Consider the following 16,136-nt stretch of genomic DNA (forward strand, 5'->3'; position numbering starts at 1 on the left):
TACCATTACTACTACTATTACTGCTACTACTACTACTACTACTGCTACTACTGCTACCACTACTACTACCATTACTTCTACTATTATTGCTGTTACTACTACTACTACAACTACTACTACTGCTGTTACTACTACAACTACTACTACTACTACAAATGCTACTACTACTACTACAACTACTACCACACCAACTACTACTACAACTACTACTGCTACCACTACTACTACTTCTACTACTGCTACTACTACTACAACTACTACCACACCAACTACTACTACAACTACTACCACACCAACTACTACTGCTACTACTACTACTTCTACTTCTTCAACTACAACTACTACTACTACTTCTCAAAACGAGTTAAGGATCACCACATTTGGAACAATACTCACCAGCCATGACAAACTCACTATAGCCATGTTAAAAACTTGGGTATTTTTTACCTTCTTTTAAGCAGTATATCACACAAGTCGTTTAGTCTTTGCTACGAACACGCAATGTTGAATGCGCTTCACATGATATGTAAAACATCATCTTTATGTGGAAAAATTCAATCAATCAATCAATAATCATGATTTCTCTGTCATTTTGTCATTCTCACTGTAAATATTTTTATCGACACTCCCCATTATCTTTGCGACCATGCATACAAAGACATGTTTTTAGTTTAGGCGCAGAAATTCTGCCAAAAACGTAATTGTTAGTGCTGTTGACATTTCATTTCCTGTGCAAATCTTGAGGTGTCTAGCATCAAGTTAGTGACAACCGGAGAGGTCTTGCTTCTTCTGTCTGTCCTGGTTTTAACGGAAGCCATCGAGCGATACCCAGAGGCTGGAAGACTTGAAGTAACACGTGATCTAAATACATCACAATGGAATTTCGTTTCTGCACATGACATATAACTCCCACTTCTGAGTGAGTGAGTATTGTTTTACGCCGGTTTTAGCATGATTCCAGCAACATCACGGCGGCGGACATCAGAAATGGGCTTCACACATTGTACCCATGTCGGGAATCAAACCCGGCTCTTCGGCGTGACGAGCGAATGCTTTAACCACTAGGCTACCCGATCCACCTTCACCTACTCTGGTTTCCATCCTCCTTTAGCTGACCCGTGAACATCCGGGGTAGAATAGGTCTTCAGCAACCCATGCTTGCCGTAAGAAGAGACTAACGGGATCGGGATGTCGGGCACGCTGACATGGTTGATGCATGTCATCGTATCCCAACTGCGTAGATCGATGCTCATTACATCAATCACCGGACCATCTGATCCAGACTCGATTATTTACAGACCGCCGTCATAAAGCTGGAATATTGCTGAGTGCGGCGTCAAACAACAAACTAACAAACAAAGCAAACCATTATTAATGGCAAATCAAGGAGTGAATACAGATTCAGATGCTGCTTAACCAAATCATCCTTTATTTCACTAACAAATCAAGTAAAATAAGCATCGATCCCCCGAGAATCGACTCCAACCTTTTCCATCAGCTTGCTAACCACTAACACACCCTAACGATAGGCCTGTCATCATCAGTTGAACGCGGCACAAACAACCAGGATTTCAAGGCCCTGTTCGTCCGCCTCAAATCCTGTAATCAATCGATTAATCCGTTTCTTGATTAACTGATATGAAATATATGAATGTTTACCCATACCAGCATGGTGTGGCTGATTATTGGTAATATCTTCAGGGAATGCTCAACCGAAACTTCGCTGATGATCTTCTAGGCGTCTTTGATCGGCCCTTCTAATCAAATAGTCTCGATGCAGTCTGGGAAATTATCACTTAGCGACCGAAAATCTCACTAAGAAGGTCGATGGCTGTGTGTTATTTTCGCAGTAGATGGACTCCGGGATCTGACATGTCTATTTCGTTGACAGTATCGAGTGATGTGTCTTGTAAACGTAACTGATAATTGGAAGTGTAAATAAATTTCATCGGAATTACGTCACAGGGTGCGTTTCACAAGCTTCATAACAGTCCCACGCAGATTCCTGTACATGAGGACGAGTGTGGTTTATTACGTTGGTGTTTAAATCAATCTTTGATCTATCATAAACATGGAAATGGCCTCAGCCAGGTTTGATCATGTGACTTTGTGGTAAATTAATATAACGGGTTACCTCCCTTTGCTGGGATTGACTGAGACGCACTGGTTTCTTGAAGTCGACATGCACATTTGCAGTTGTTGTTTTAGCAGTGTTGGTAGTTGTAATAGCTATTACTGTCGTAGTATTAGTAGTTGTTGTTGTTGTTTTGTTGTTGAAGTGTGAGTGAGTTTGGTTTAACGCCGCTTTTAACAGTATTCCAGTTATATCGCGGCGTGTCAGCTTAATGTGGGAGGAAAACCCGAAGTGATGCAGGTCTCAGACATTTACCACTTCGGTGAAACCCACGAGCACGGGTATGGTGCTGACAAACCTAGAAACATAATCGGGGCGAACCGGGATTCGAACCCACAAACATAGGTTTCTGTCGTGCCCATGGGACGCAACTCTGCACAGCGAATTGCGGAGCCTCAAACGACTGGACCAGACAAAAAGTAGTAGTAGTAGTAGTAGTAGTAGTAGTAGAAGTAGTAGAAGTAGTAGTTGTAGTAGTAGTAGTAGTAGTAGTAGTAGTAGTAGTAGTAGTAGTAGTGGTTACATTCGCGATATTTCGCTAGATTTACAATCTCCAAACGTGAACTTCACCTTTTTTTTAAAAATACGAAAATATCAACTTCTTTTCGGTACATTGCTTCAGTAAACTGTGTGGGCGACAAACCGCCCAACATTTTCAGAAGTGATTAGATCATAAGAGGTTAAAGTCGCTACACGTTATCATTGTAAATTGCCATCATTTGAGTTCTGGCACGTAGGGCCTTCGTCATTGACACGTTTTTTTTCAGCTTCAGGAATTAATTAGGAGTGAACAAGCTGTCGGAATAAAAAAACGATACATTCAAACTAAATCGATGTATCTTTTTACCCATACTAACACCGGTATTCATACAATACGTTTTTCTTACCCGTCAATTTCTTAATTAAATCCTTTGTGTGATTTAAATGTTTCTTCTGTCGCACTGATAACCGCGCTGACGGCGTTTCCTCAAATAAGCCCCTGGGATGTTCCAAACAAGACTCTCTGCTGTGACGGAGATTTTAAGGGGGGCACCCCCCGAAACCTGGACAAAGGGGACTTCTTACTGAGGATGCTGCGTGTTGGAGAACTGAAGTGATGTGTGCAGATTGCCCATCTTGCTTTCACTGATGTTGCTCGTAAAAGGCGGCTAACGGGATCGGGTGGTCAGGCTCGCTGACTTGGTTGATGCATGTCATCTTATCCCAATTGTAGATCGACGTTCGGGGATTGTGTGGTCCAGACTCGATTATTTGCAGACCGCCGTCATACAGCTGGAATATTGCTGAGTGCGGCGTGAAACAAAAAAAACTGCTGCTGTTGATTATACTACCTTTTAACTGTTACACCACCTCCAACAACAATACCACAACCACAACCACCACCACAACCACCACAACCACCACCACCACCACCAATACCACCACCACCACCACCACTACCACCACCACTACCACTACCACAACAGCTACTACTACTACCACCACCACTACCACCACCACCACCACCACCACCAATACCACTAACACCACTACCACCACCTCTACCACTACCCCAACAGCTACTACTACTACCACCACCACTACCACCAGCACCACCACTACCACCTCCACTACCACTACCACAACAGCTACTACTACTACTACTACCACCACCACCACCACTTCCACCACCACCACTACAACCACAACAACCACAACCACTACCACCACTACCACCACCACCACCACCTCCACCACCACCACATCTACTTCTACCACAACAGCTACTACTACTACTACTACCACCACCACTTCCACCACCACCACTACTACTACTACCACAACAACCACTACCACCACCACCACCTCTACCACTACCACAACAGCTACTACCACTACTGCTACCACCACTAGTACTACTTCTACCATTCCTACTACTATTACTGCTGTTACTACTACTGCGACTACAGCTACCACTACTACTACTACTACTACTACTACAACAACCACTACCACTACCACCGCTACCAACACCAACACCACCACCTCCACCACCACCTCTACCACCACCACAACAGCTACTACTACTACTACTACTACTAATGCTAATATTACTACTACTACTACTACTAATGCTACTACTACTACTACTCCTTATGCTACAACTACTATTACTACTACTGCTACTACTTCTAAAAATGCTACTACTACTTCTACTACTGCTACTACTACTTCTTCTACTACTACTACTACTACTACTACTATTCCTACTACTTCTGCTACTACTATTACTAATACTTGTACTAATTCTACTACTACGATTGCTACGACTGCTACAACTACCACTTCTACTACTACTACCACTACTACTACTATTAGTGCTGTTACTGCTGCTACTACTACTACTGTTACCACTACTACTACTTCTTCTACTACTACCATTACTACTACTATTACTGCTGTTATCACTACTGCTACTACTGCTACCACTACTACTACTACTACTGCTACTACTACCATTACTACTACTACTGCTACCACTGCTACTTCTACTACTACTACTACTACTGCTGCTTCTACTACCTCCACTAATGCCCAGTGGGTGTCCGGGTTAGACTCGGTCCGCAGCAACCTATACACGTCATCACTATTCTATTTCGGTAGCAAGGCCTCAGGCCCACGACAGTTGATAACTCGTTACAGTTATGTTGACAGGAGATCAACATCTAATAATGTGTTGTTTTGGCACGCACTCCAATGCCGCCTTGGTTTGTCTGGGATAATTTTTTGTGTAAAACACCATTACTCATGTCTGAAATACATTTAGAGCGATGGGATAGCCTAGTGGTTAAAGCGTTCGCTCGTCACGCCGAAGGCCCGGGTTCGATTTCCCACACGAGTACAATGTGTTAAGCCCATTTCTGGTGTCCCTCGCCGTGATATTGCTGGAATATTGCTAAAAGCGGCGTAAAGCATACTCACTCACTCACTCACCTATTCTATTCCGGATCTTCACGGGAATCATCACCTTTACAGAACACGGAGATAAAACACCCAATATTTCGGAGCATACAACCACATACGTTTTATAAATAAATGTATTTACTGAAAAAACATGATATAAAAAAAAAAATTAATTAATTAATTCAAATTTAACCTGATGATAGCTGTCTATCAATGATTGTCGCAAGTGGTGGTAAGTAAGTAAGTAATAATAATGAAGAAATCAATTTTTAAGTAATTGTTTGGGTTTTGTTTTTGGGGTTTGTTTTTTTTGGTTTTTGGTTTTGGTTTTGTTTTTTGTTTTTTGGGGGGGTCACCATCTCTACCTCCGATGAAAGCGGCGTAAAATCACACTCACTCACTGAAACACATTTAATTCTTAACACTGTTGTGGAGGTGATAGCATAACCACTGTTGTTGTTGATGTTGTTGTTGTTGTTGTTGTTGTTTGCTGAACAACGTCGACGAAAGTAAAATGTCATCATCACCGACGAGGACTAACAGTAAACACGCTCGTGAAGCGGGCGAGGTAATATGGCTACTCAGAAGTTGCATTAGATCCCGTCCAGACACGTTTAATACGGAACTCTCGAAGATAACGAGATTTTGGCATTATCCGACATGACAGCGCGACTGTTCCTTATGGTCGATTTAGAAGGCACGTGTGCGTTGTAGCATATGTGATAACAGACTAGTCACAGCTCTTTATCGAACTCAACTCTCAACTTGTCCACTCGGATTTCATCGGCTTATTCCGCTTGAGTCACCAATGCGATCTGAATGTGTCTTCACATCCATTTAAGACCTGTGGGGGTGAATGTGAGCGTACGGTTAAGAATAAAGATCTCGAGTTTGAATACATCTGTCTCCCCGACAGATACAAAACTTGTTGGTAATGTGGTGTGAGGTAGTGCGAAATAGAGGGAACTGGGGTTTAACGTCGCCCTCTCTCTCTCTCTCTCTCTCAAGGTAAGCATGTGTGTGTTTGTGTGAGCTTATGTATGTGAGTGTGTGTGTGTGTGTGTTTGTACGTGTGTGTATGTATGTGTTTGTGTCTGTGTGAGTGTGTGTGTGTGTTTGTACGTGTGTGTATGTATGTGTTTATGTATGAGTGTGTATCTGTGTGTGTTTGCGTCTGAGTGTATCTGTGTGTGTTTGTGTCTGTGTGAGTGTGTATCTGTGTGTGTTTGCGTCTGAGTGTGTCTCTGTAATAGTCTGGAGGGGCAGCTGAGATGTTTGTTGAAGAAAGACTTTTTATTGTCGGTCACTGCTTCCATACATACAGTTGTCTTCTATGAAGAGAATAGACATTATTATTTTTATTTTTATTTTTTTATTATTATTTATTTATTATCATTTTTTTTTTTTTTTTAATATTATTATTATTATTATTATTATTATTTTTATTATTTTTATTTTTATTATATCCAGATAACAATTACTATCTGGGTAAACCCCGAGGCCATATGATCTTTTCTCAATTATTCGCAATCTATTTCGACAGAATGGCTTAATGTGAAGATACCGATAGCGATTATATTGGGAACGAGGTGATTCAGCAAATAGGTGTTCGTACTGTACGCTGAAGGTGACGGTGACCGAGTGCGAGCGTGCGTGCGTGCGTGCGTGAGCGAGTTTATTTGAACGGAGCTTTGAATAATAACTTCGTTCCTTCACTAGTGCGTGCGTGCGTGCGTGCATGCGTGCGTGAGTTGATTTTAACGGTGCTTTGGATAATAATTCCGTTCCTTCACGAGTACACCTGACCGAGTGCGTGCGTGTGTGCATGCGTGCGTGATTTTTTTTTAACGGTGTTTGAATAATAATTCCGTTCCTTCGTGAGTGCGTGCGTGCGTGCGTACGTGAGTTGATTTTATCGGTACTTTGAATAATAATTCCAATCCTTCACGGTGTGTCAACGCGGCAAGCCAAATACGTGGACAAAACTCATAGCGAATCAGGATTCGAACATACGATGATTTTTGGCAGGCCTAAGGGACGCAACTCTGCACAGCGAATTGCGGTGGATCTGGGGGATGCGAACCCACGTCCAACGGATCCAATTGCGGTGAATTGCGACGCCTTTCGCCATTGAAACACAAATTGAAAGAAACAGCACGCGAGAAGGCAAGGCAGAAAAAAAACCTCTTCATTTACTTTTAATCATTTCAAGCTATTCCCAGCTTGGTTTCAACGTATTCTGTATTCCACTTAAGTAAGTCGAAATTAGATTATCGTTCGTTTCCGTCATGTGATGTTCCCGTTGACGTCATAATCTCCCTCCACAGCGGAAGGAGGGTCGACCAATTAGAAAACTGGCTCGCCTCAGGGTACCCCCTGGGGTCTCCCTGGGGTCTGTCGTGACCATTAGCACAGCATATTTGTCCGTTCTCCGTGGGTAGTTTGGGGTAACAGCAATAGCAGGCAGGAAATATGACTAGTTGTGCCGTGTTCTACATTAACGCCAGACGTTGGCTCTCTGACACAAGCTGAGACCAGAGTGATTACATGAGGTGAGGTGAGGTGAAATTGGGTTTAACATCGCGTCCAAGATTACTGTACTAATATAGCGACGTGCTTGTACGTGTGTGTGTGTGTGTGTTTGTGTGTGTGTGTCAGGCTGCTTGTACTAGTCCGGACTGATGCCGATTTATAGAGCTAGCACACTGAGATACCATGCCGCAGTTTAACACGAATATCCCACTCAGACACAGTATACTGACTCCGAGCCGACCAGTCCTTGTTTTAGCCCCTTAATGCCGAGCGCCAGACAGGGTAACAACAAGTACCATCTTTTAACGTCTTTTGGTATGACGCGGCCGGGATCGAACCCCGGACCTTCCGCTCTCCGGGCGGACGCTCTACCACTAGACCACGGAGTGATTACGTATTTTGTGTCCGAGTAACTGACTCCATTCACAATGTGTCGACACGACAGGTGAGCGCCCTGGGTGAGTGAGTGAGTGAGTTGGGGGTTAACGCTGCTTTTCTCTATATTTCACTTATGCTACGTCATAGGGGAAGGGTGACCTTGACTTGTAATGCCAGGAATCTATGGTCGCGGGTTCGAGTTCTGGTTGCAACTCACAATGTTTCTAGGTTTGCTGGCACCATACCGTGGTAGAGGTTTAGGACCTGCATCGCTTCGGGTTTTCTACCCACATTAAGCTGACACGCGTGATCTAACTGAAATAATGATAAAAGCGCCGTTAAACGGGAATCACACACAAGATGACTCGATCGCCTCCGTGGTCTAGTGGTAGAGTGTGTGCCTGTAGAGCGGAAGGTCGGGTTCGATCCCCGGTCGCGTCATGCCAAAAGACGTTAAAAGATGGTACTTGTTGTTACCCTGCCTGGTGCTCGACATTAAGGGGCTAAACATGGACTGGTCGGCTCGGAGTCAGTATACTGTTTCTGAGTGGGGTATTCGTGTTAAACTGCGGCATGGTATCTCAGTGTGCTAGCACTATATATCGGCATCAGTCCGGACTAGTACAAGCAGCCACACAAACACACACACGTACAAGCACGTCGCTATATAAGTGCAATAATCTTGAACGCGACGTTAAACCCAATTTCACATCGCCTCCCTTTCACTGCATCACTCTATGTTAGCTCGATGTCGGAGGCAAGCTCGTTGTGACGTAGGTCCAAAGGTAATTTTGTTTTAAGTCTACATGAACTGTCAGGAATTTTCAGTGAACACATAATAATAATAATTTCATCGCATTGTACATTGGGGCACTGGGATCTCAAAGGAACATAGTGAGTGAGTATGGTTTTACGCCGCTTTTAGCAATATTCCAGCAATATCACGGCGGGGGACACAAGAAATGGGCTTCACACATTGTACCCATGTCGGGAATCGAACCCGGGTCTTCGGCGTAACGAGCGAACGCTTTAACCACTAGGCTACCCGACCGCCCCCAAAGGAACATAGACCGTATATGAAAGAAATAGTACTTCAGACTGTGTTGGATGAAGCCATGAACTGGCAGCTTTCAAAGGCAGAGTTGCGTCCCTTTTCTGTTGCAGGATCAATTAATTATTTCTGTCATCAGAATCCGTTTCTCATTTCGAATATCAGATTTGCACGATAATGATCCCAAGTATTACGGTACCATAGCCGTTCTTGTGTCTGTCAGGTGATCGGGTGTCCTCGTGGTCCTCGGGGGTCCTCGTGGTCCTCGTGGTCCTCGTGGTCCTTCGTCCCAAAAACCTGGCTTCGATTCCCCGTATTGGTACAATGTGTGAAGACCATTTCTGTTGTCCCCCCTCCTTTAAAGTGCTGGAATACTGCTAAAAGCGGCGTAAAACCATACTCACTCACTATTGTGTCTGTCACCAAGGTGTTAAACGTTTATTACCTGTATCATCTGCGTTTCGGTCAAGCTCGGTAACTTGGTTGATGCATGGCGTAATCGATGCTCGTGATGTCAATCACTGGGTTGTCTTGTCCAGACTGACAGACCGACGTCATATGTAGCTGACATTTTGCTGAATGCGGTGTTAAACACCTAACGGAATAATCTGCTTTTCGAGGTTCGGGGGCCACAACCAGCACATCCTGGCACGTCTAAGGGGCGCAACTCTGCCCTCGACATTATAACAGTACGCACTGTGCATCTGAGGTCATTAAACATATGTACCTCAAGCAGACTCGCAGTTGACTGGCTTCGTCGGTCGTTCTCGAAGCCCTACTGTTAAAACTCATCAAAGCGAAATGTCTGCGAAACGAGCCCGCCACCCGAGAACAGTTAAATGAACATATTGTAGCAGTCATCCAGTATCCTAATTCTAACTGACAACAATGGCCTGTTCAATTAAGTAGCGGAAAGCAGCCAAGGTGATGACAAAGGGAGTTATCAGCGTTCGTGCCTCAAAACAGGCGGGAATAGCAGCAGCTTCCAGCGGTAATTACCTACGGAAGCCCGTTATTGCCATGCCATTTCTGTTTTGTTGGTGTCTCGAAAATTCATTTGCGTTGAAAAATCAAGATACCAAGTCGAAAATTCAAGATAATATCTTGAAAATTCAAGAAACTAAGTTGGAAATTCAATTTGCTGAAAATTTAAGTTATTATGTTTAAACATATCTTGAAAATCTTAGGAATTAAGTTGAAGATTATCTTGTACTTACATTAGAATTCATGTGATTCAGTTCAGATAAACTGAATTTTTCAAATGATCTTCCTGAGGCATCGTTTTCTACCCTGAGTTGACATTGTTGGCGGATAAGAACTTGAATTTTCAAGATAAGAAATTGAATTTTTTAAATAGAAATAATACTTTTGTGGCCCTAATGGGCTTCTGTATCAGGGTGAGAGAATTATTAATGTGCTAAATATTATTTGATCATTATTATTTGACCCCCTGACCCCTGACCCACCTGACCTCCAAGCAATATTCCACAGCTCCAGCCACTTGTTTCTACATTTCACAACTTTTGAGGAACAATCTAGCATGCTTTTTGTTTGTTTGTTTGTTTGTTTGTTTGTTTGTTTGTTGTTTAAAGCCGCACTCAGCAATATTCCAGCTGTATGACGGCGGTCTGTAAATAATCGAGTCTGCACCAGACAATCCAGTGATTGACGTTATGAGCATCGATCCAATTGGAATACGATGACATGCATCAACCAAGTCATGGGGGCTTGACCGTTAGTCGCCTTTTACGACAAGAATAGTCGCCTTTTACGGCAAGCATGGGTTGCGGAAGACCTATTCTACCCCGGATCTTCACGGGTCCACTCTTTCCGTGAAGATTTCAAAGAGCGTCATACAGCTCATGATCGGAAGATGTTTGACCAGGGTAACAACATTCAAGGGACCATCTCCTTGGTCTTGTGTATATCATAACTTCAACCTTCCCTTGATGCCGAGACCGCCTCCGTGGTCTAGTGGTAGAGCGTCCGCTCGGAGAGCGGAAGGTCCGGGGTTCGATCATACCAATAGACGTTAAAAGATGTTACTTGTTGTTACCCTGTCTGGCGCTCGGCATTAAGAGGCTAAAACAAGGACTGGTCGGCTCGGAGTCAGTATACTGTGTCTGAGTGGGGTATTCATGTTAAACTGTGGCATGGTTTCACAGTGAGCTAGCACTATAAATCGGCATCAGTCCGGACTAGTACAAGCAGCCACACCCACACACACGCTATATAAGTGCAATAATCTTGGACGCGACGTTAAAACCCAATTTCACCTCACCTTGATGCCGCAGCTCCATCTTTTGATGTGTACATTTCACAACAACCAACAACCAACAACAACAACAACAACAAACAACAACAACAAACAATCGAGCATGCTCTTTCTACGAAGATTCCAAAGAGCGTCATACGAGTCTTGCTCAGTGTTGTTTGATGAGGGTTACAACTTTCAAGGCCTCAGTAAATTTTTCAACAAGTTTTATGGCAGACATGCGGAGGACATTTCCAAATTTAACGCATCAGTGACAATAGTTATGAATTGCACATGATCCCGTCGTTATTCAGACGAACAATTGCTTTGCCTTTGCATGTGTTTGTGTTTGTGACGGATCCCACATGCTCATGATACAGGCGGAATCGTACAATGGGCTCTTTTCTCATTGTTATTGAAATTGTTTTGTCGATTTTATTAACGTCGTCGAATACAAATCTGAGAAGAAATGTGTGATTTGAGTTCAAAACCTCGTTATCTTGTTCAAGAGTTGTCAGCATCCTATCTAATGATGATTACTGTCTTTTTTTCAGCAACGCTACAATCACCATCAAAGACATAAATGGAGCCCACATTTCAGTGTCGTCAGCTATGCCGTCCAATACAGCAACGTGAGTATTGATCGAACGTAAATAATAATAATAATAATAATTATAATAATTATAACAATAATTACGATGATGATGATGATGATTATTATTATTATTATTATTATTATTATTATTATTATTATTATTATTATTACAACAACAATAATAATAATAATAATAATAATAATAATAATAGTCGGCCCAGTATTTAAATGAGAGGCTATCTATAGCTAGTCGACCACTGCATCGAGTTTACGTGCAGTGTGTTGAGAAGATCAGCAACCCTGTAGAGTCTTTTGCTTGGATGAAGTCGTCTGGCCTGAAAAGTGAAACAAAAGGCTTTCTTTTTGCTGCTCAGGACCAGTCACTTCCCATTCAAAACCGTCAATCTGTGATTTTGCATCAAAATGCAAATATGAAATGTAGATTATGTAATGAATGTAATGTGACCAACACATTGTCAGTGGATGCCCAGCTTTGGCACACACACAGTATCTTAAACGACATGATGGTGTAGCTCTATCATTTTATTACCGCCTTCGCCATGCTTGTGGTTTTGAAACAGAGGTCCACCCATGGTACGACCCGGAATATGTAGAGAGCGTCATGGAAAATGATAAATACAAAATTCTTTGGAATAGGCCCGTATACAGCCTCCGACGCATCCAGGCCAACAAACCTGATCTTGTCCTTTTTGATAAATTAAAATAAAAAATGTAGCAAAGAGGGTTTGGGTGATCCTGGCACAGTCAGGCTGGTTAGGCTCATCATCAGCTCGGGGCCCTTGCCCCCTCTCCACTGGTAGCAAACCCGGGCACTCTCCAGATGTCAGTCAACAGATTTGGAGGTACCAAACCTAATGCACCGAGAACAATGGGGAGTCGGACAACTTGGTACTTGGGATGCAAGCGTGACATTTCGAAAGCGAGGTCCGCATACTTGCCATGTTTTTTCCTCAATCTTGTCAATCACATTAGTGTCAAAGGGGACGGAAATTCAATGATATAAATGATTTCATTTAGGCAACAAACTGACACAATAACTTATTGTTATACGACCCGCGAAAATCCGGGGTGGAATAGGTCTTCAGCAACCCATGCTTGCCGTAAAAGGCGATTATGCTTGTCGTAAGGGGCCACTAACGGGATCGGGTGGTCAGGCTCGCTGACGTGGTTGATGCATGTCATCGTATCCCAATTGCGTCGATCGATGCTCATGATGTCAGTCTCTGGATTGTCTGGTCCCGACTCGATTATTTACAGACCGCCGTCATATAGCTGGAATATCGCTGAGTGTGGAGTAAAACAACAAACAAACAAACAAACAAACAAACAAACAAACAAACAAACAAGCAAAACCCATTACGCCCAATGGCATCTGTGTCGGTGTCACACTGATTATCCTCTGTTCTTGACGTCCTATATCTAAAATGTCTAGACTCGTCGAGGTCCCTGGTTCGAATGGTTAAGAATAAGTGAAAAACTACGAGTGAAACGAGTCGCGATTCGGGTTGTCCCGGAATGACACGAGTGATCACGAATGTAATCACAGAGACACCTTGATGCGTAGTTTCGGGAAATCTATCATTGCTTTATTGTATGAGTGAGTGAGTATGGTTTTACGCCGCTTTTAGCAATATTCCAGCAATATCACGGCGGGGGACACCAGAAATGGGCTTCACACATTGTACCCATGTCGGGAATCGAACCCGGGTCTTCGGCGTGACGAGCGAACGCTTAAACCACTAGGCTACCCGACCGCCCCTACTTAAGATAGAGACCCATGAAGATCCGGGGTAGAATAGGTCTTCAGCAACCCGTGCTTGCCGTAAAAGGCGTCTATGCTTGTCGTAAGAGGCGACTAACGGGATCGGGTGGTCAGGCTCGCTGACGTTGTTGATGCATGTCATCGTATCCCAATTGCGTAGATCGATGCTCATGATGTCAATCAGTGGTTTTTCTGGTCCACTCTCGATTATTTACAGACCGCCGTCATATAGCTGGAATGGCATACGGCAACAACAAACAAACTTGAGAAAGTAGTAACCTCTACATTGATAAAAGACAAATGCCTACACAGCAACAGAACGTTCTACACCTTTAGAGGTAGACGAATTGGTCTAGAAAAGTCATTGATTTGGGTTTTTTAACGCTGTAGGCATAAGTCATCGCCGTCTTTAAGATTGTGCACACGCATTCAATTGTTTACCGTAAGTCGAGGCGATGCGGTTAAAAATATTTCATCGGCGAATCGAGGCAAGGCGAGGCGATTACAATATTTGCTCGGCGAGGCGAGGCGGGGCGATTAAATTATTTGATCGGCTAATCGTGGCGAGGCGATTAAAATATTTAATCGGCGATTCGAGGCGATGCGGTTAAAATATTTCATCGGCGCGATTCGAGGCGAGGCGAGGCGAGGCGATTACAATATTTGCTCGGCGAGGCGAGGCGGGGCGAAGCGATTAAATTATTTGCTCGGCTAATCGTGGCGAGGCTATTAAAATATTTAATCGGCGATTCGAGGCGATGCAGTTAAAATATTTCATCGGCGAATCGATGCGAGGCGAGGCGAGGCGAGGCGGTTACAATATTTGCTTGGCGAGGCGAGGCGGGGCGAAGCGATTAAATTATTTGCTCGGCTAATCGTGGCGAGGCTATTAAAATATTTGATCGTCGAGTCGAGGCGATGCGAGGCGATAACAATATCTGATCGTCGAGTCGAGGCGATAAAGTTTGATCGGGTGGGAAGTTGCCTGTAATATGTACCACTAGTCAGCTGACTTCGACGACCAACAATAAGTTTGCGAGAATTATTTACGCGTGAAATACATGGACATGAACACGTTCTTATCCTTCCTGTTTGATATTAGTACACTGTAAAAATGTGTTTTGAATCTAAACACATACAAAGTCACGTAAAGACATTTAAACATGATCAAATTCTAAGCATGTTTAGAGTCAACACTGAGTGAGTGAGGTGCGTTTAACGCCGCTTTTAACAGTATTCCAGTTATATCACGGCGTGTCAGCTTAATGTGGGAGGAAAGACCGAAATGGTGCAGGTCTCAGACGTTTACCACTTCGGTGAAACCCACGAGCACGGGTATGGTGCTGACAAACCTAGAAACATAATCGGGGCGAGCCGGGATTCGAACCCACAATCATAGGTTTCTGGCGTGCCATAGGGACGCAACTCTGTACAGCGAATCGCGGCGCTTTAGACGACATGGCCACCCGTGCCCCCAGAGTCAATACAGACTTTAAAAGAACCATTTATATAATTTCACCACTGTTTTGCCTTTCACGCCCAATAAACTAGGTTTCGGTGGATAATCGAGTCGGTTTTTTTGATGGTGTTGAAGTTATACAATTACAAGAGTGGAATAGGAGCATCTTTTAAGAACTTCCTGTTATTGGTTGTCTTCAGAGTCTGTGAAGTCAGAAAATCATGGAAACCGAAGTGACTTTGTTTTTTCATTAAAAACCTTGTTTTCTTTGATGTCATTTCTTTGATACAACCTAATTAAAGATGTACAGTAAAATACGTTTATAACGAACACGCTTATAACGAACTGACGGATATTACGAACTTAATTTTTGGTCCCGGCCATTTGCTGTATAGATGTTGTATATATGCTTATAACGAACTACGGTTATAACGAACTAAAATTAATGGTCCATTTGAGTTCGTTATTATCGTAGTTTACTGTAATTGAAAAGAAGTATCCCAAATACTTATATTTATATCTATATAAGAAGCGTTTCACACTTGGACGAGGATGATGTCTTCAAATGAAGCCCCGGGGCGGTCGGGTAGCCTAGTGGTTAAAGCGTTCGCTCGTCACGCCGAAGACCCGGGTTCGATTCCCGACATGAGTACAATGTGTTAAGCCCATTTCTGGTGTCCCCCGCCGTGATATGGCTGGAATTTTGCTAAAAGCGGCGTAAAACATTTCTCACTCACTCACTCACTCAAATGAAGCCCGCTTTGCCTACATACCACAATGGGACCATGTCTCGTGTTGATGAAAACGCGTAGTGGATACTTATATGTTTTGGGGTCGTCAATTTACCGAGGGTTAGCCCCTGACTTGTGTGTCCATGTTTTGTTGCCTGAATGCTTCTCCTTGTTAGCAGGGGTTTCACCAATTTGCAAATCCGGTCGTTAATTTACCTGAAAGTCAATAGGGCAGATCACCCAAGGTTTATCTCGTCTCGTGTCAGATTTCAGTCC

General features: G+C 43.3%; 1 protein-coding gene across 9 annotated transcripts in view; it reads left to right on the forward strand.

Moving 5' to 3' along the window:
• Positions 1-16,136, forward strand: part of LOC124113965 (high affinity cGMP-specific 3',5'-cyclic phosphodiesterase 9A-like) — a 131,225-nt gene that overhangs the window by 56,591 nt on the left and 58,498 nt on the right. For all 9 annotated transcript variants that reach the window (XM_048398612.1, XM_048398611.1, XM_048398615.1 and 6 more), the window contains exon 3: positions 11,847-11,924. In XM_048398612.1, the coding sequence (XP_048254569.1) occupies positions 11,847-11,924 (78 nt within the window). The remainder of the gene's footprint in view (positions 1-11,846; positions 11,925-16,136) is intronic.

The sequence above is a fragment of the Haliotis rufescens genome, unplaced genomic scaffold (assembly GCF_023055435.1).
Source record: "Haliotis rufescens isolate VD_foot unplaced genomic scaffold, xgHalRufe1.0.p SCAF_18, whole genome shotgun sequence".
Lineage (NCBI taxonomy): Eukaryota > Metazoa > Mollusca > Gastropoda > Lepetellida > Haliotidae > Haliotis > Haliotis rufescens.